Source organism: Typopeltis vanoorti, chromosome 7, assembly GCF_054136105.1.
Source record: "Typopeltis vanoorti isolate ZY-2024b chromosome 7, IOZ_Tvanoo_1.0, whole genome shotgun sequence".
NCBI classification, from domain to species: domain Eukaryota; kingdom Metazoa; phylum Arthropoda; class Arachnida; order Uropygi; family Thelyphonidae; genus Typopeltis; species Typopeltis vanoorti.
This window is the reverse complement of record NC_143555.1, coordinates 136,715,692-136,738,067: the sequence shown is the minus strand read 5'-3', so window position 1 is coordinate 136,738,067 and position 22,376 is coordinate 136,715,692. Positions and strand designations below refer to the sequence as shown.

Sequence of the window (22,376 nt, the reverse complement as noted above, 5' to 3'; positions counted from 1 at the left end):
TGTGAGTTCAATGTTGCAAAATGTAAGGTTTTAAAATTTGGAAAACAAAGATGGGATGCAGAATTTATGCTTGGTGAAAATATATTGTTGGAAGTAGAGGAAATAAGAGATCTGGGAGTGATAGTGGATAAGGATCTAAAATTTAGGGGTCACATCGCCAAAATTGTGAAGACAACACAAAGACTTCTGGGAATGATGAGGAGGACACTGACATGTAGAAGTAGGGAGATTCTTGTTCCATTGTATAAGGCTTTGATTAGGCCACACATGGACTATTGTGCCCAGATTTGGTCACCTGGTTTTCAGAAGGATGAAGAGATGTTGGAAAGGGTCCAAAGGCGACTGACTAAGGTAGTTTCTGACCTCTGGAATGTCGAGTATGAGGAAAGATTGAAAAGATGTAATTTGCAGAGACTAGTGGAGAGAAGGAAGAGGGGAGATATGATAGAGACCTACAAGTTGGTAAGGGGTTGCTATAGGATCAATGGTGGAGAAGTTCTACAGCGAATAGTGGGAGATCAGGGGAGAACCAGAGGTCATCCCTGGAAACTGTATAAAGAGGGTGTGAGTAGGGGAGTGAGAGGCAGGTTTTTTTTCGTGCAGAGTTGTGAATGATTGGAATGCCTTGCCTGAGAGTGTGGTGTCTGCAGGGAGTTTGAATGTGTTTAAGACCTGGTATGATGAGATGTGTGTGAGATAAAAGGACCTCCTAGATGAGTCTTTGACTCCATGAGGTCGTTTAATAATAATAATAATAATAATTAGTTGGGAATGTAAAAAGGTTGATCCTGATGGAACTTTAATTACAGGAATATAGACTGGAAGGAGGAGATATGGCAGGAGTGTATGGGAACAAGGAGAGCAAGTTTGTGGAATTTCTGAGGGATAAGTATCTTAAGCAGCACATGATTGAAGCAACTAGACGTTTTAATGTTTTGGATTTGGTGATAACTTCACAAGATGTAGTTGTTAATGAAGTGTTGACACTGCTGCAGGTTGGTGAGAGTGATCATGAGGTACTTGTTTGGGAAGTGATGAAACAATAAAAGGTCACTGCCAAAAATGAATACTTGGAAGTATAAAGCAGGTGATTATAGGAAGTGCTGTAGTCAGTTAGCATCAGTATGTTAGGTAGATGAGCTGAGCAGAAAAGATGTTGACAATGCATGGAAACTCACAAGGCAGTATATGACAAAAGCAATGTATGACTGCATACCAAGGATTAAAGGAGTAAATTGCCAGCAAAAGTTGGTCGATTGGTAGAGCCTCTGCTACTAATGGCTCACGCAAAAAGTTAAGCAAGTTTGAGCGCAGTTGGTAGTTGAAAGGGGATAAATAGTTCGATGCTGTTGCCACACCCTTCCTCGATGAGTCTTTCAACTCCCTGGAGGCATCACAAAATAATAATAATAATAATAATAAACAGAGTAGGGACGAAATGGATGAACAGTGAAATCAAGCGAGCTGTCCCGGAAAAGCAAATGTTATGGAGAAGGTACAAGACAGTTGGTGGCGATCAGATTCACAAAGAGTATAAAGTACAGGCTAGAAAAGTAATGAGTATGGTAAAGAAAGAAAAAGTGCAATATGAGAGGAGATTGGTTTGTGAGGCCAAGGTTAACTCAAGGGAATTTTTCTGCTACATGACAAGCAAGAGGAAGAATAATTATGGCAGATTAACATTGGTGGATAGTCATGGCAGCAGACTAACAGCTGCAAAGGATATAGTGGAATTATTGAATGAGCAGTTTATCAATGTATATCATACTGGTATAAATGATCCAGTGCAATATATAGAAGATAGGCGAGTATTAGGAGAATTGGAAGTGAAAGAAACAGAGGTGTATTAGATGTTGGTTGGGTTAGATGTGAATAAGTCTGTGGGAATGGATGACATATCACCACGTATTCTTAAGGAATGTGCACCACAGTTGGTTATGCCCTTGACCTGGTTATTTAATGAAAGTTGCAGTGGGTAGGTTTCCTAAGGAGTGCAAAGAAAGTAAAATAGTACCACTCCACAAGCATGGCTCTAAGACAGAAGTCTCCAACTACAGGCCAGTATAATTGTATAATTGCGGTTGTGGTCAAGGTGTTGGAGAGATTCTCTTCAATGGTAAGGAATAGAATACAAAATTGGGTTGATGGACATAGCATTCTTTATTGATGGCCAGCATGGATTTGTAATGGGTAGGTCCTGTTTTAGTAATTTGCTTATGATATTTATTTTATGATATGATATTTATTTATTTTATGATAAGTGACAAGTGTTAGATAAAGGAGAATCATATACAGTGATATTCTTAGACTTTGCAAAAGCGTTTGATAGATTACCACATGATAAGTTAATGTAGAAGCTGCAGAGGATAGGAATATATAGTATATTGGTTAGATGGATAGGAGATTAGCTCTCTGAACGATACCAGCAGGTTGTGTATGATGGAGCAGTGTTTCAAAAAAGGATAATGATAAGTGGCATGCCACAGGATTCTGTACTTGGGCCCCTGCAGTTTAACTTGTTTGTAAACGATATATCATGTGAACTGACTGGGGATTTTCAGTTATTTGCTGATGATGCAAAGCCTGGAAGAATTATAAGTAGCACTGCTAATGCTGAATCCCTTCAGGAAGATTTGAATAGACTTTTTACTCGGACAAAAGAGTGGGGTTGTAGTTTTAATATCAATAAGCACAAGTGTTGCAGTTTGGAGTGCAGAAATATAAGGCTGTGTACTATATCGATGGTGTCGTACTGCAGGAAGTGGATGAGATTAGAGATTTGGGAGTGATGGTTGACAGTGTAAAATCTTGCACAATAAGTTAATTTGTCTAGCTCGATTTTACAAGGGTGTCAAATCAAAAAATAAATAAATAAAATAATAATAATGTAGAAAATAAGATGTATAAATGTTCGTTAAATGTAAATTAACTACTTTGGGAAATGTATTATATATTACCTATGTAACTATAGTGTTTAAAAATAGAGGAGAGGGATTATGCCTTATTAATATAGTGAGTCAGCAAAAAATATAAAAGAAAAGTTCGCAACAACTTGCGAATAGATCAGGCAACTAAAACAGACTTTTTGCAAGAGAGAACCTGAATGACATCATCGTGCTGGAGGGTAATCGTGGACACGTCAGAGTGGGAACAATGAATGAGGTGGATATTTAAGGAGTAGAAAATGGGGCTGCCAGGTTTTTTTTTGTGCTGGGAGAGAAGAGAAGAGGCGATGACTAGGAGCTCGTGGCTGGAAATTTGGTAGTTCATACCTAGTGACCCTGATGATTTATCATCGGAGTTTAGTTGACAGAAAGTCTCCCTGAAGTTTTCCAGGTAGTTTCCAAGGCAAGCCCACCAATGTATCCCATGGATAAACATCGAAGGCAAAATCAAAGTTTCTCCATATGCCTACTAATGTAATCAACAGGCAGCCGCAGTTGTAGAAGAAAGAAGGAAGGATATTGTTTGCTGTTCAGACCAGAACAACCGTAATGGTATACAGAGTACAGAAACGTCTAAGTTAAAGAAAGAAGTATCCAGATCAAGGTAAAGATTTGAGATATCCCGATGGAAATTTTGTTGGTAAAGGACTCAAAAATTGTATATATAAATATGTTAAGCAAGTGTCTGTGCTAAATTTTATAAAATACTGAATAGAGCGTCAGAGTGGTGCAAATGTATGTTATATTTGTATAAGATAAATTTCTGAAGTTAGCTATGCTGGGAGAAACAGTTATTCCCCACTATTTGTCTAGTATGTATTGTGTAATACTAAGCAGTGTTAGGTTGTGTGAACTGAATGTATATGTTTTAATTGTGCAATGTACTTCCTGGAGTTAGCTATGCTGGGAGAAACAGTTATTCCCCACTAATTGTCTAGTTTGTAATCACAATTTTTTAGTTAGAATAAAATGTTTTGTTTGAACAACAACTTGATCTGATCATTGCCAATGCACTATCTTAAAAAAATTATGGACCTGTCTGTGTTAATTGGATATTGCCATGACTTGCTGTATAGTTAAGAAAATTTTGATTAGATTTTGCCTTTATTCCATTTCTTTAATTTCTCACTCTCTATTACTCTGTCTGACTGTTGCAGTCCTAAATCAAATAACTTTGTCAGGCCAAAGAGTGTGGGAAATAGAATATATACCACAATTGTATAGCCGCCGATAGCTAGAATTAGAGTCTGCTATACATGCAGTAGGAACAAAGGGCAGGAAGGAAGGGGGGGAGACAAAATTTAAGATAGGGAAGCTTAGTGAACTAAACATAGTTCACAAAAAACGTAAACAAAATAATTTTCTTTAAATTGGCATAGTCAATGGAATGATAATATAACAAACTAACAGATAAGCTTAGGTATTGAAAAAAAAAAGATCTAAAGTCCTATTTTCGTTGCCCTCTAACGAAAAAAAAAAAGCTATGCAGGAGTTTTCCTTAGGAGACTGTTATCCTAAGGAAAACTCCTGCATAGCTTTTTTTTTTCTGTTAGAGGGTGCCAAAAATAGGACTTTAGATCTTTTGTCTTTTGCAATTATATTGTTTCACTCACTCACTGTCGCGTGTACAAGTGTGTTGTGCTCTGATGATGCCGAGTTGAAAATCAGCAAAATATATGTTAATAAAACATTTCTTTGATAAAATTGTCTGGCGTTGTTAATACCTTATATTTCATGACTTAAGTACTTAAGTCATGATATATAAGAACAATAAAGAATGTGTAATGGCAGTATAAGAAGTAATAACAACATACACAGAAAAAGAAAAATATACGATTTTACAACAGTGGGCTGAAGTTTAGAGGGCATATTGCTAGTGTCGCACATCGTAGTGCTACTATGATAAGAAGTACTCTAACAAGCAAGTATAAGGAACTGGTTGTGCCACTGTATAAGGCACTGGTCAGACCACACTTTGACTATTGTGCTCAGATCTGGTCACCTGGTTTTCAATGTGTTGTGGAGACATTGGAGAGGGTCCAAAGATGAGTGACTAAGACAGGGGTCCTCAATGCATGGCCTGCTGGCCATTTTGAAAAAATAACTATTAACATTAAAATGTGATTAAATAAAAAATAATTTCAATGAAGCCCGCAGGCCACTAAGCTATACTGCGTATAGCTTAGTGGCTATACGCAGTATAGCCACTAAGATTTAGAATTTAGAATTTAGAATTGTAAGATGCCTACCAGATTCACAAGGAATGCTGTGCATTTCATACTTTACATAAAATCCTATAAAAATAAATATTAAATAGACATGCTTCTTCAGCCATCTATCAGTGCCAAGAGGTACTTAAGTACTAATACTAACATCACAGGTTATGTCTGAAGCAGTAGTTTGTTCGAGTGCATTGTCTAGCGCTTTCCAGCTACATCTCGAAGGTTCTCAATACTTCGTTATTTTCATATAAACACAAGAGAATCTCATCCACAGTCAGTCAGTCATGAACAGTGTGATATTCGGGTATAAGCGCATGCAGGTTCATCATGTCAGCAATAGCCTATTGTGGTTTTATATTCCAAGACTATTTTCATTAGTGTGAGACATATTCAGTGGATGATAACTGTTACACAGCCATTTTGGATCATTTTTTGGGTTCACCTTCCATCACTATGGCGTTTATGAGGGAATCAAGTGATTCCTGTCAGGTTTTTAATGAAAAGTTGACCAATTTGCACTTTTTTGTGCTGATCGACGATAAGCTGGTGTGTTTAATTTCTCGAGTCAGTGTCAGTATCAAAAGAATACAATATAAAACGACACTATGAGACAAAGCATGCGTCCAATTTCGATCATCTTCGAGGGCAGCTTTGTGTGGACAAAGTGAACCATCTCCAAATTGATTTAAAATGCCAGTAGAGGGAAGAGAGCGAAGCATGCATCAAAGTAAGTTATGTAATAGCTGAAAAAACTGCTAAAAAATCAAAAGCCTTCTTGGACGGCGAGTTTGTGAAAGAGTGTCTCATCGCTGCTGGGGTTATTCTGTGCCCAAATAATAAGGCAGTGTTTAAAAAACAGAGTTTGTCTGGGGTAACTGTAGCACGACATAGAATTTGCCAATGACATTGAAGGAACTTTAAAAAAATGGTTGTCCAAATTTACGTCATATTCACTTACTTTAGATGAGAGCACAGATGTGAAGGATACAGCACAACTGGCTATCTTTGTCCGTGGCATCGATCAACAATTCAATGTGACAGAAGAACTGCTAGTACTTGTACTTATGAAGGGAACGATGAAAGGCACTGATATTCTTGAAGCTGCCAAGAAAATGCTCCAGTGTTTCGACCTCAATTTAACCAACCTCAAGGGTGTGGTAACTGATGGCGCCCCTGCTATGGTGGGAAAGAATGAAGGGTTTGTTGCGCTGCTACGGAAAGAACCGAAATTAGAAGGAAAAGATTTCATCCATTACCACTGTTTAATCCACCAGGAGAATTTGTGTGTGAAAACTATTGGATTTGAGAATATCATGAAAGTTGTTGTGACTTTCATCAACATTATTAGGCAAGAGGACTGAATCATTGTCAATTTCAAGAGTTTTTGACCCAAGAGTGCAAAGTGGATCATAGCGACATGGTCTATTATAGTGATGTGCATTGGTTGAACAGAGGGAAGGTTCTTAAAAGAGTCTGACTTAAGGAGTGAAATACAGCAGTTCATGCAAACCAAGGGGAATCTGATTGCAGAATTTAATGATCTGAAGTGGATGACAGACTTTACCTTTGTGACCGATATCTCGTTGCATATGAATGACCTAAATACGCAGCTACAATCCAAAGATCAACTGGTGCACCCTCTGTTTGATCGCATCAAAGCTTTTATGGCCAAGCTCAAACTTTTGGAGACACAACTCGCAAAAAAAAAAAAAAAAAGACTTAACTCATTTTCAGCTTCTCACTGAGTCCAACTGTTCATCTCTTGATGAATACGCTACAAAATTAGCGTTGTTGCAAAGTGAGTTCGAAGAGAGATTTAGTGATTTTCGTAACCAACAATCTTCTTTAGATTTATTTTCAATGCCATTCAGTGTCAATGCTGCCAAAATGCCAGGCTCAGTACAAATGGAGCTGCTTGAACTCCAAAACAACTCTTCTTTGAGAGAAAAATTATTCAATGTGCACTTGCTTACATTTTACAAAGACTATTCCTGAGGACACGTTCCTTAATCTTCACCAGCATGCTTTGAAGATGTCCACTTTGTTAGGAAATACATATTTATGTGAGCAATTCTCCAGAATGAAGCATGTGAAGTCCAAGACAAGAACTCAGATTACGGACCAACATCTTGAAAATACTCTGCACATAGCGACTTCCAACATTGATGCCAACATCAACAAGCTGGTCAAGGAAAAACATTGCCAAGTTGCCCATTGACATTGTAAAAAATGAATGTTTTCTTCATAAAATTATCTTTTTTCAAGTATTGATTGTATTTACTTATCATGAACCCGACACCTACGTATGCTCTTAAAGCTGAGTTTGTTTATTTTTATAGGATTCTATGTTAAGTATCAAATGCACAGCGTTCTTGTGAATCTGGAAAGCATCTTACAATTCTAAATACCGCACTATAGCTTAGTGGCCTGCAGGCTTCATTGAAATTTTTAATGCGGCCCGCACTGTCTGAAAGGTTGAAGACCCCTGGACTAAGACAATATCAGGATTTTGGAATGCTGGCTATGGAGAGAGGTTGACGAAATGTGGATTGCAGAGTTTAGTGGATAGGAGAAATAGAGGTGATATGATAGAGGCATTTAAGTTAGTGAGAGGATTTTATCAGATTAATCCAGAGAGGATTATAAAAAGAGTAGAAGGTGAGAAACCTGAAGTCATTCCTGGAGGTTATGTAAAAGTGTGTGAGGAGTAGATTTTCTACATGGAGATTTGTCAGTGAATGGAATGCATTACCAGAATATGTTATCTAATGCAAGAAGTGTTAAGGATTTTAAGATTCTGTATGATATATGATAAATATGTTGTCGGTTGAATAAACCACCCATGATGAGTCTGTCCTTTCCATGGAGGATGCAATAATAATAATAATAATAAATAATAAAAAAAATATAAGTTTAGCATTTTCAGGTAGGAAAACAGAGAGAGAGAGGATTGTTCTTCGTGAACTGTGTTCTATCAAGAAGACAGTGCTGGCAATGATTTTAAAGCCATGTCGTGTGAAGTAGAGGTGAACAGGTACAGGTATTTGGTGGACAAGATAGCTAGCAGGTAAGAGGATGATGATCATTTTGGCAGATTTAAACTATGGTAGTATTGTATACAATAAGCATATGGAATTAGGGAAAACGAGTCTCTCAGGTTGTTTAGGAACCATCACTTAATAAAGCATGTGATAGAAAGAACAAGAATATTCATTATTCTGCATGAGTGACATGTAGGCCCAGTTGAAAAATTATTTATGTAAGGTAGATTAACTACAAATATTTTGATTTATTTTGATATATAACAAAGAAGGAGATTGATATCCTTGGGGATATACATCAGGGCATGAGAAACAAGGGGAAGATCAACAATGTCTGGGAATTAATTCAAAATGATTTAAAGCAGCTTTGTCAAAATGTACTTAATGAGTTAGGAGGATCAAAGTGAGGTGGATAAATAGAGCTTAGGTAGAACTGCAGAGGAAGATGTTAAAATAGTATAAGTAAAAGAATAGTCAGCAGCTGCATCAATATAAAGTAAAGACAAAAAAAAAGTGACAGGCATATTAAGGGAGGGAGGAAAGAGATATGAAGAGCTGGTAGAACATTCATAGAGAGGTTTTTTTTTGTTGTTGCTATGCAACTAATAAAAGGAAGTGAATGTGGGAGAAGGATCCTGGTTGCTGGAGATGGTGCTCGGATGACAGTAGATGATGCTTCATGCTGGGAAAGGGGTACAGCATGGAATACAACAGAAGATGATGGATGACAAGATGGAATTGTTTAATGAATATTTCACTGCCTCTCGTGGTGGGGAAGTGGAATAGCATTATATATACAATACCAATGGAAGATAGGAGAGTGGATATTAATGAATGCAAATTTTTGGAGATATTACTCAAGCTTGACATTAATAAGGCTGTGGGACTAGATGAAATATCACCATGTGCATTTCAGGAATGTGTAAAGGAATCACCAATGCCCTTCAATTTTGCTATTCAGTGAGAGTTCCTAAGGAGTGGAAAATTATGTTACTGCATAAATGGAAGTTCAAAGCAATTGTGTTAACAATTAATCTGTGTGTTTCAAGGATGGTGGATTTGAGAAGTTGGTTTGAGTTAGAACACAGTGCTAGGCTGGTGAAAGTAGGTATCTGCCTGTCAGCGGTTTACCAATTAAAAACTGTTGCCGCATGCTAGAAATTAGTATTAATAAATAATATTATTAAACAACTTTTTTGATGGTTACATAAGATAAGAATCTCCCAAACTTTTGGGAGAGAGAGAGAGATAATTGTTTCGATTCAGATTTGGATGATGTAAAAGGGCCTCACAACTTTCTTTGAAAAGGCATTCATATTTAAACCTGCATCTATGGAGAAGACAAGCTTTATCTACTGGATACTGTGTTTAGTGTCAATACTATATTGTGCCAGACCAGACTTTTGAGGTTTTATATATTCGATATAATATTGATGTTCTTTAATTCTTTTTTTCAACAGAATGGCCTGTTTGTTCAAAGTACATTAGATTACATTCACAGTATCTGATAAATGCTGCTAATGATAGAGGTGCCAGTTTGTCTTTTGTAGATAGCAACAGATGAGAAATTTTGTTGATCGGGAAATATGTGGGAACGAGATGATACTTCTTCAAAATTCTACCAATCAGTTCTGAGATGCCAAAAACATAAGGGATTGGAACCCAGTGGTCTGTTGAAGAATCCTGAGGTGTTGGAAAATAGCAGTCCATTATCTGCTGGATTTGATTAGAGTTGTAGCCATTAACTTTTTGATGGAAGTTCTTGTAAGCTTGAGGGAGAGGAGCACACCTCATGTGCTCTATTAATTAAGGACTCGATAACACCAATTTTTTGAGAGGTGTGATGAGCTGACCTTTGATGGATGTATCTGCCAGTGAAGATAGGTTTTCGATAAACACTGGTTGATAAATTACCGGAGGCTCTGCGTTTTAAGCAGATGTCCAAGAATGGTAAACTACTAGCTTTTTCCATTTTTTTCTTTTTCTGAATGTGTGGGTGAAGGCTATTGATCTGTTGTAGGAAAGTGGCAAGTTCGTTTTTAGGATGAGGCCAAATAGCAAAGACATCATCAACATAACGAAACCAATGAGAGGGTTGGGGACAAATGGATGAGAACAAGATATCTTCTAGATGGTTCAAAAAAATAGTTTGCCAAAGGTTGAGACAGAGGGCTACCCATGGCAGTACCTTCAGCTTATCTATAGATCTTGTTTTTCCAGCTGAAATATCCTGATTGTATAACAATCGTCTATATGATGATTACCCTCCTGATATTGCAAAGATATTTTGAGTTTGGGAGATTCTTATCTCATGTAACCATCAAAAAGTTGTTTAATAATATTTATTAGTACTAATTTCTATCACGTGGCAACAATTTTTAATTGGTAAACCACTGATTGCTGTATGTACTTTGTAATCCAGTTCCTTTAAGTTGCTTGTTTCTACACACTAATGATATAGTTATTTTCAGTGCAAAATATCTGTGCTTTCATTTCATAAAGTTAATTACTGTGGTTATTGTGTAATTTATTAATTAGAATATTGTGTCTGGATGAACTGGCCTACAATTTGTAGAGATCATAAGAATAGTTTGTTATACTAGATGGTTTGCTATAGTGTATTTCTTTTAACATAGCATTATACCTATGGAACTTAAGTCAGCACTCTGCAGTTTGTTACAAATAAATTTGTTATAATATATGAGAGGGGACTGTATTACCATATCACTCACAACCATCTATATCTACAGTGATATTTGAACCCACATCCTATCCTTGCTTGGAGAGTAGATATTCTATCAACTTAATTAAGTTGGAAGATTGGTTTATATTGATTTAATTTTTCTGATTGTCATAAAGGAATGCCTTTACAACAATCAGAAAACAAAATTTTGAAAACTAAGAAAATAAAGATGGATGTACTCAGACATTTGATATTTTAAGGATACTTGTGACATAAAGATTGTATAATATAAGCACGTAAACACAAGAAAGATATTTAATTAGCCAAATATTTTGGTCTGAAAATCGCAGACCATCTTCAGTGGCACTACAAGAACAGTTTTAAAAAATACAAGATGGAATACTAACAATAGATCATTTAAAAATAGAACAAGCCATGTGGTGTTATATCACTAAGTATTAAAGGGAATATTTTTAAGCAGAGACATGATTGAAATAAAGATATTAATAATTTCAATAATTTTAAATATCATTATTGAAATTAATTTAAATAACTCATTAATTCATAAAATTAATATGAATTAATGAGTTATCCTGATTAGACTTTCCCAGATTTTTGATACAGACATAGTCATTCCGATTAAGGTTAGGACGATGGAGTAAGGCCTCTACGTTTTCTTTGAATAAACGTTCAAATTTATAGCGGGATCTATGTAAGAGGCGAGTTTTTGACCAAAGGATGTTGTGGTTAGTTTCTATCCCATGCTGAGCCAATCCAGATTTTTCAGGTTTGTTGTGATGAATGGAGGATTGATGTTCTTGGATTCTTTTTTCTAGAGAGCATCCAGTTTGTCCAAAATAGGAGAGATCATAGTTGCAGGCAATTTGATAAACTCCAGGAAGAGACATAGTTGAGCGTTTGTCTTTAGGAGAAGGAAAATGGGAAGATAATTTGTTAATAGGTGAATTAGTAGTTGTTAGCTCATATTTCTTCAGAATTCTTGAAATAGGTTCTGAAATCCCGGAGATGTATGGAATTGGAACTCGACGTATTGAATCTTTGTTGTTTAGTGGTGGATTATACGAATCAAGAAGGTGTTGTGTACTCTTTTTGGAAAAGCCATTGAGTTTCATGTGCTCTTGGATAGTAGAAAGTTCTTTCTGTAGAAAATTAGAAGTAGAACAATTAGTTCTACTTTTATTTTTAAATGATCTATTGTTAGTATTCCACCTTGTATTTTTTAAAACTGTTCTTGTAGTGCCACTGAAGATGGTCTGCAATTTTCAGACCAAAATATTTGGCTAATTAAATATCTTTCTTGTGTTTACATGCTTATATTGTACTCAGACATATGTCACCCATTCACACTAAAAATCATGATCCACAGCTGCACATCTAGAAAAACACACTTAACATTCAAAAGGACTGAACATTTATAAATATCGGTCATGAGATTGTAATTTTACTGACAATAATTACATGGAGCACCCAAATTGTTGTAATAGAATTTAGCAATTACAATTTAAAAAAATATACATAATAAAAAATGACAGTTTCATACTGACATAGTTTGAGCAATTCAAATATGTATAGTGAATTAGTATTTCAAAAGTCTCCAAGAAAAGATTGTCAATTCAGATTTGATAACAACTAAACTACATTACTGTAGGTGACATGAAATGTCAAATTTGTTACATTTAATTAATACTTTCTGTCTCCTTTAATTCTCATTTTGCCAGAATTGATGAGCAGCAAGAATACACAGGCCTCTTAGTTGCTTCAATGATTCAGGCATAATGGATGGATGACAGTTTGCAAATCGCTTTCGAGCAAGTATTTTGACCAAATATGTACAGATGGGAATGGATTCTTTAGAAGAGATGGAGTGAGCTATAATGTAGTCTTAACAATGCCTGCCATCTGTAATGATAAAATAAAAGGCTGGATATAGTGATTTCCGTGGCACCCAATTCTCTGCTCCTATGTTTAATGAGGGTTCGGATAGATGTTTGGCATATCTGTTTGGATAGGGGATCATTTGTTCAGATGATTGGCGAAACTAAATAACATACTTTGGAAAAACAGTTGATTTTTGGATTATGCTGATAGACTGAGCTGCTAACTAACAAATAAGTGCAATATATGGCCCTCTGGTCAATTTTGCCTTTTGTCTTGTTTCCACAAAAATGGGGGAGAAAGCACAAGCAAAATCACTGAGTATTCTTGCTGCAGCTGCAAAGGGATAGCTTCTTAATAGAAGGTAGAAGACCCTCACAGTCCAGTGAAACACCAACCTTTCTTATTGGATTCCTGAAGCAATTACCAACTTTCTCTGGTAAGCAACAGATACAGCTTTACTTTCCTTCCTCCCTTTACATTTCTATATGCAATATCTTCACAGGTGTGCAAAAACATACCACAAGGCCTTCAAGAGGTTCCACACACTGGCGACTATATAGTACACAAGTACTAACCTGTGTAACAACTAATAAATGGTAGGCAGTATATCAGGAATCAGTAGTACACCATCCTGCTGTTGCTACCGCTCTGCTAGAAAATGCCTAGAGGAAGTCTGAGGTGTGGTATGTAGGGAATGCTATCAAGGCCATATTACAGTAGGATTGGATATTTTCTGCATGAATGACAAACCTGAGCCTATCTCCCTAAATGTCTTGACCTCCTGCAATATTTTGTTGTGGCATACATAAAAACTACATTAATTGAAAATACAATGTATATATATATGTAATAATGCAGTTTTTATTTATTTAAAATAACAAAATTTCTATAACGTCAATAAAATGAAGGAGCGAGTGCTGTATGGGGATTCGCTATTAAGAGGCGTAATAATTGAGAGTTTAACGAAGTCGTACCAGCCGGGTGCGAACATAAAGGACGTCAGCGAATCTATTCGACTGCAAAAACAGAGGGTGAAAGAGATGATAATAGTGGCAGGAACGAATGATTTGAAAGAGGACAAAATGGAAATGATAGAGGATGTGAGGGAGTTGTTTGAGGTAGCAAAAGAGAAGAGTGAGAGAGTTAGGATGGTGAGTATCTTACCGCGGTATGACAGCGAAGTGTTTAGAAGGAGGGCCATAATTGCCAATGACTTTATGCGTGGGTTATGCATGGAGAGTGGTGTGGAATTTGTGGATGTGTGGAATGAGTTCGATGGGCGAAAGGACTTATATAAGATGGATGGGTTACATTTGAATGGAGTTGGTGTACGGAGACTTGAAAGAGTGTTGATGAATGATGTGGAAGTGGATGTACAGACTCAGGGAAACTAGATTTATTAAGAGGGGGGGGGAGTAGATATGCAGACTTTAGGGGGAGCAGTTAAGTGTATGAATGAGTATATTATGCCCGGGCGAGTACGACCGACAACAAATCAGAATGGGATAATTAGTATAAGGAATCAAAGTAGGGATGGGACAAATGGGCTTCTGCGATTCATGTACACTAATGCCAGGAGTATTAGGAACAAGAAGGAAGAGTTTTTGGCCATGGTTGGCACTTCCAGGCCACAGGTTGTCGGTATTAGTGAAACATGGCTGACAAAAGATGATAAAGCTAGTGGGATTGAATGCGATGGGTATAGCGTGTTCAGGAGTGACAGGGTGAATAAAAGGGGGGGGAGGAGTGTTATTGATGATAGCTGATGAGCTTCAGCCAAGGAGTATAGAAGTTGAACTGCAGGATGGGGAAAAAAGCACATTTGAGGCTGTTTGGTGTGAGATACAATCTAGCAGAACAAAATATACAATTGGGTGCTGCTATAGACCGGGTGATGGAGTGGATGGTGGGAATAGTATGCATAAGCAAATAGAAGAAATGAATGGAAGGAGGGTAATTATTATGGGTGATTTCAATTATGGTAATATTGACTGGAAAGAGGAGAGGGCACATGGGAGGAAGGAATTGGATTTTATGCAGTTATTAAGGGACAACTATCTACGGCAACATGTATTGGAAAATACCAGGGGGCAGAGAGTGCTGGACCTAGTAATTGCAACTGAGAATGTGGCTGTAACGAACATGACCTTGTTGCCACCAATTGGTGAGAGTGACCATAAGGTCATGACTTGGGAGGTGGCTAAAGGAGTCGAATTTACAATTAAGACAGGGTTACAATTACCGGGCTGGTAAGTATGACAAGCTTAGGTGTGTGCTTGGCTCAATGCCATGGCATGTAAAACTGCAAGGGCTGGATGTTGATGGTGCATGGGAGGTGGTCAAGAACTGTTTGCAGGAGGCAATGGTTGACTGTATACCAAGAGTCCGAATAATAAATCAGGTAGGGGTTAAATGGATGAATAACACTTATTAAGCTTGAGCTGCAAAAAAAGAAACAATTGTGGAGGGAATTTAAGGAGAAGGGTGACCATCAGGTGCATGAACAGTATAAAGCTCAGGCCAGGATGGTAACAAGGGTGGTAAGAAAAGCAAAAGCAGATTACGAAAGGAAATTGGCCATGCAGGCTAAAGAGAATCCCAAACAGTTTTTTCAATATGTTGCAAGTAAAAGGAAAAATGCTCATGGTAGAATGATCTTAAAAAATGCTGAGGGTAGGGAGGTAACTGAATCAGTCGATGTTGTGGAATTACTGAGCGAGCACTTTGCAAGAGTATGTCATCCAGGTGGTGGCTTTGCGGAAATGGAGGAACCAACAGCTTATACTGGAATTGTGATGAACGAGGTAGAGGTAACTAGTCTATTACAGAACCTCAATGTCAATACATCTGTGGGATTGGATGGTATACCAGCTCGTGTCGTACGTGAAGCGGCCAAAGAATTGTCAGTGCCCTTGACCATTATGTTTAATTTGAGCCTCAGGACTGGGTCAGTCCCAAGGGGGTGGAAAGAGGGGAAAATAGTTCCACTGCACAAAGGTGGTTCCAAGGCTGCTGTTGAAAATTACCGGCCAATCAGCATAACAGGAATCATTATCAAGGTCTTAGAGAAAATAGTCAAGAGGAAAATACAAGATTGGATAGAAGAAAATGGGATACTGTATCGGGGACAGCATGGTTTTGTGAAGGGTAGGTCATGCCTCAGTAACTTGCTCACGTATTATAACACAGTGACGGCTGAACTGGATAAGGGTAATGGGTTTACAGTGATTCTGCTGGACTTTGCTAAGGCCTTTGACAGGATACCACATGGAATTCTAATCAGTAAATTGCAGCATATGGGAATGGACATAGGGTTGGTGAGATGGATAGGAGGGTGGTTGACGGAGAGATATCAGAGAGTGGTTTACTCAGGAGTAGAGTCCACAAGACGGCCTGTGACTAGTGGTGTACCACAAGGATCTGTTCTTGGACCACTGCTGTTTAATTTGTTCATAAATGATATAGGAAAGGATCTGAGAGGAACAGTTCATTTGTTTGCGGATGATGCGAAGTTGGGTAGGGCAATAGTGAATGCAGATGACGTCAAAATTTTGCAGGATGATTTGGATAGATTGGAGGTCTGGGCTAGGGAGAATGGATGTCAATTTAATGTGGCAAAATGTAAGGTTAGCGAAATTTAGGAGTGTTGGTGGATAAGGAATTGAAATTTAGGGGACACATTGCAAAAGTGGCCAAATCAGCTCATCAAATCACTTGGTTGCTGAAGAATACGTTGACAAGCAGAGACAAGCAGGTTATTGTTCCTCTGTATCGAGCCTTGATAAGACCTCATCTCGACTACTGTGCTCAGATTTGGTCACCTAGGTTTCTTCTTGATGGGGAGGAGGTGGAGAGGATCCAGAGGCGAGTGACCAAGATGATAGCAGGTCTGTGGAATGAACCGTATGAGAACAGGTTGAGGATTTGTGGGTTGCAAAAATTGGTTGATAGGCGGAGGAGGGGAGATATGATTGAGACATTCAAATTACTGAAGGGTTTCTATAAAATTAATTCAGAAGATATTTTTGAGAACAGGGCTGGTTGTGGGAGGACTAGGGGACATCCATGGAAACTGGGCAAAAGTGTGGTTAGTAAAGGTGTTAGAGCTGGGTTCTTTACTTTTAGAGTAGTGAATGAGTGGAATGCGCTCCCTGAGTCTGTGGTGGATGCTGTGACAGTGAATGAGTTTAAGGAGAGGTATGATAGATACTGTATGAATGTCGAATAGTTGTGATGAAAATGATTTGGGGCCTCCCTCGATGAGTCTAATGACTCCCTGGAGTTGCCCGTAATAATAATAATAATAATAACACATAATCTCAGAAACCTCATTTTATTCCAATTTATGAATAAGCTGAAGTCTGATTTAAAAGAGTACACATATGATCAATGTAATTGTACATAATTTCCTTGGCAATATAAAAACTACTTCTAACTCAAGAGTTTTCTCAGCAGAAACTGTTTGCTATGTACCTAAGAGTATGAACAAATTTATTAGTTTCTCTTAATTTGAATCAATTCAATTATAGAAATTTTGTTGTGTGTGCTTTACGATAAAACAGTACTTTAGCAAGAGTGTATTTCTTTGTTTTAGAAAAGATCAGAATTGCGCAAAAGACATGAATGGTATCAAACAAATGGTGAAGAAGCTTCTGAAGAAGAAAAGCAAGAATATCAAAATTACTGCTATGCAGCTACTTTATCTATAAAAGCTCTGCAGTTACGATTAAAAAGGTAAAAAAATAGTTGCAAATACAGATTTATCAAATTTCTGATATGTATCAAGGTGAACAGGATACTATAAACTTTCTTAAGTACTTACATAAATCTTACTTAGTATGAAAATTTGCTATTCTTACATTCAATTTTATTCTCCCTTTTAGATAAGAACTATGATGTCTCCAATGATTTAGAATTCTACCTTCTGAGTTATGCAGTGCAGCCACAGTAAAATTTTATATTTCTATACTTGAGCATTTCTGGTCAAATACCATCTACTCCAGCTGTCTTTCCACATTTCAGTTGTTAATGCATTTTTTCAACCTCATCAAATTCCTGACATGTACCTTCAAGGAGTGTACGGGATATTATGATAGTACTACATGAAAAACTTACATCACTAGCTTCCTATCAACAATTTTCCTACAAATCAATCTGTTATCTGTCAAGACTCAGATCTTATATTTGTCTTCTAAGCCACTTTTTTCTGTATAAATCCACCTATATCTTGGTCTTCCGCTGGGTCTTTTTCCTACCAAAGAACACTTGTTTTGCTAATCTTTCCTCTCCCATTCTGTTCAAGGTCCCATACCACTGGAGATTAGGTCTGCTAACAATGTGAAGTTCTTTCCTAATATCCTCATTTTTAATATGTTGCCATTGATGCCACCTGTTCACGCCCCTAATCTTTCTCAGAACTCTCATATCTATGGTCTCTAGTCTTTGGTCAAGTGTTTTGTTTCTAAACCAGTCTCAGATCCATATAAGTTAAAATTGACTTGAACACTAATTTAGTGCTTTGAGTCATTTCTCTCTTATTCCATATAAATTTATTCAGTTGACTTCCCACCATACCAGCTTTGCTGATTCTGTTGTCTATTTCCATATTTAGTTTACCATCTTCACTAAAAATTGTGCCAAGTAGCTGAAATGTTTTACTTGTTCTATTGGTTCTCCATTCACAATGCAGTTGATATTTTCAATGCTTGTCTATTTTCATTGTCTTCTTATTGCTGACCTTCGTACCATATCTATTACAACAATTATTCAATTTAGTCAGGGAATCTTGCAGACTTGTACTCGATTTATTTAAAATTTAAAAGTATAACATCATCTGCATCAAGTAAAGAGCTGAGATTAACATGTCCAATTTTGATATCAAGATTAATACCGCTTTCCTTCATAATGTGATCCTTATAGATATAATGAATAATAGAGGGGATAATGTACATCCTTGTGTGAAACCAAATTTTCAATTCTAACTGCTGACTTACAACTAAAATAAAGACTAAGTATTGTTTGATATAATGCCCCATATAACTGTAGCATTTTGAATAACTTTTCTCTCGACACCTTGTCATTTTGTATACCTTTTGTACCTTTTGCAGGCATACAAAACTTAAATACAGATCTTTGTTATATTCCCACAATTTCTCAACTATTTGTCATAAAGTGAAAATCTAATCCTGATAGCCTCTATTTGGCCTGAATCCAGCTTATTCTTTCATAATCCTTCTCAACCGTTTCTCAAATATACTTCCATAAATCTTACCAGGAACACTCAGTAGAGAAATACCTCTGTAATTCTCAGTTTTATTTCCCTTTTCGTATATAGCTATGATGAGAGCTCTATTCCAATCATTTGGAATTCATCCCTCTGTCCAGGCGGTAGAGCCGATGCAAGATTTATGCTTCCATTCTTGAGCATTTCTGGTTGAATATCATCTACTCCTGCTGCCTTTCCACATTTCAAATTTGATAGCTTTTTCTACTTTAAGTATGGTTATGTATTCTTAATTGCATACCTGTTGTGTGTTTTACTACTGTGCTGTCACTAATTGCTTCATTTAGCGATTTTTCAAAGTAATTACTCCATACTTCAAGGATATCTTTTTATTTCTCCAGTTTTCATATCCCTTTTATCATCTCTAATTCCTTTTACAGTACTCTTTTCTCCATTTCTGAGTTTTTTCAACAGCCTCCACAATATTTTGCCACCTTCCTGATATTTATTTTCTATGTTCTTGCTAGTCTTCCCATGACTTTTGTTTAGCTTTCTTACATTTGTCTCTGTATTCTCTAACAGCATAAGCTAACTTATTCGACAGTAACTTTCAATATGCTTTCTCCTTTTCCTTCACTGCCTCTCTAATTTCTTGGGTCCACCATGGAGTTCTGATTTTTTTTTATCCTTGCAGACAACCTTACCACATGTCTCTCTGGCTGAATCAATCAGTTTTCTTCAGGATTTGTCACTGAATCTCCAAGGTTTGATTCCTGTTCTCAAACTCTTTCATTTTTTTTTTATTTTGTGTATTTTAGTCTACATTTCACATCTGAGAGCTGCTCAACTTTTATTTGCTTTATAACTTTCTTACATGTCCTTTTCGATATGAAATTCAATTTTATCCTGCTCAAGACTAAATGGTGATCACTTCCATTGAAAATCCTATGTACACTCTAGTGTCCTGCACCAGTAAGATAACATCACTATCAACACATAGTCAATGAAACTTTTCTTATTCCTTGCCTCATCTCTCTGTGAATTTGTGCACATTTTTATGTTGGAACATTGTGTTAATAATAAGTCCATGTCCTGAGCAGTAATCCAACAAGTACTTACCATTATTAGCTTTGCTCTTCTTTCCAGATTTTTTTCCCAAAATATTTATCTATTTAATCTCAAGTACTGATATGTACTCTTGACTACATTACCGTGAAATATTTTCTACTACAGTTCTGTAATTACTCCACACATCTTCAGTTCTTTATGTGATTTTCATCATGATTTCTTTTACAGTAATCTTTTGTCCATTTCTAAGCTATTTTTAATAGCTTAGAAATGGACATGTTGGACCTACAGAACATGTTGCCACCTTCCATGATATCCTCTGTATTCTTACCACTTTTGAAGTGTCTTTTATTTAGCTATTTTTGCAGGCTGCTTGGCTTTTTAATGTTTCTTTATATTTTCTCAGAGCACATGCTAACTTACTAGGGAACTTTTGATATGCTTTCTTCATGTGTCTAACTTCCTTAATCCACAATGTATTTATAATTTTTCTATCCTTGCAAATTTCACAAATGTTTCTCTGGGTGAATCAATGAATGTTTTTTTTTTTCAATCTGCCACTGAGTCTCCAAGGTTTGATTATTTTCAAACTCTCATTTTTTTCTCTCCATAATCCTTGTCTACAGTTCACCTCTAAAAACTGATCAATGTATTATATTGCTGCTTGACATATAAGATACAGATTTATTTAATGTAATATTGACATCTAGATAGTTAAAATGAAAAAATGTATACACTAATCCATCCATATGGATGAAATATCAACCATTTTACACTTCATACCTATGTTATTTCAGTGGTGTGTGAATTTAATTTCAATAGATACTTCCCATACCTATTTTGACTGTTTACTGAATTCTAAGTTCTGTACATGTATTAAATTGTACATATTTTATACTCCTCAAAGTAATTTCTACATATTAATGAAATAATTTCAAGAACTGTTTAATGAATGCTTATTTCTGTTCAGTTTTACACAACCTATCCACTCATAATCAAAGATCTTATCTGGATATCTGACTAATATAATTCCTAGATTACACTTATAAGATATATTAATACATATACATACTTCAAAAGTATGTATTGCAGAGAACTCCCTCAATAAAGTGTAATTGTATGCTTGTTTCCTAACTGCAGCTGTTTATAATACTGGCTAAACTAGCCAAATTCAGTTTTGTAATAGTTTGACAGATGAAATCCATATGGTGCTAAATTGATACCCCCTTGTTTCTCTTCAGTTGCCATTTCTTTGAAATTGCCCAGTTCATGCACTTATATTTATCCCCCCCCCCTCCCCCAGTGGCATGCAACACTTTTTTTGTCTTGATTCCTTCTGTGTTCAATATCTACCACTTGTTCATATGTAGTTTAGAAGATTAACTTGTTACTCAGATAAAAATAAGTTCCATATGATTTCTATCCTAACTGTTACATTTTCCTTTCAGACATCAAGAAGTATCACATAAGAAATATGAAGCCCTAGAAATGAAGCTGAACACTGACCACCGACTAACAGATGCAAGATAATGAGATAGATGTGAAATTTCATTATCCACGTACATAATAAAGTTGAATTTTTCACTATATTTAATGTCTTAATAAAAATTAATTTTTCAGTGCAACCCAAAAAGACTTTCATAATGTTTGGTCTTTCTAAACATATAGCTAAACAGTTACTAATATGCTAAGAGGCTTCCAACATTTACAACTAACATTCTAACCACAACTCCACTGATGAACAATCGCACTACACAACACAACAGTGGGTAAGAAACCTAGATTTAACTACTCATTTCTATGGTAAAAAGAATTTTATTCAGCTTTTTTTTTTTTTTTTTTTTTTTAGAACTAGTAAAATTCATTCGTTTCCAGCATTCTTGCATTTTCCTTTTAAAATTTTCAGTATAACATGTTCAAACATGTAATTCAAATTAAATGAATTTTTTTGCTTTGCTTGAAAAAGCAAGGTCTTTACTTTGGTATAAAACAAATGTTTATGGCAAAAAAAGTTAATAAGAGCCTGACATGGCTATTTTCAAAAATGTACATAATATATCAGTATCAATTGTTGGTTAGCCGATAGAATAATATATTTATATTAGATTTCTGTAATATTCTGTAGGCAATATGGCATTAATTTTTGATTATTTAAAGCACTGATTATTGATCTTCATCATCAAATTCCTGATATATATATACCCTCAAGGAGTGTACAGGATATGAGAGTACTACATGAAAAATTTACATCATTACTAACTTCCTATCTACAATTTTCCTCCAAATCAGTCTGTT

The 22,376-nt window shown here is 36.2% G+C and overlaps 1 protein-coding gene across 1 annotated transcript in view; it reads left to right on the top strand.

The window, feature by feature from the left end:
- Window positions 1–21,664, top strand: part of LOC150105109 (dynein regulatory complex subunit 7-like) — a 204,884-nt gene extending 183,220 nt beyond the window's left edge. The window contains exons 10-11 of the mRNA XM_090395119.1: window positions 17,385–17,524; window positions 21,530–21,664. Of these exons, the coding sequence (XP_090251245.1) occupies window positions 17,385–17,524; window positions 21,530–21,611 (222 nt within the window). The 3' untranslated portion in view covers window positions 21,612–21,664. The remainder of the gene's footprint in view (window positions 1–17,384; window positions 17,525–21,529) is intronic.
- Window positions 21,665–22,376: the final 712 nt, after the last annotated feature.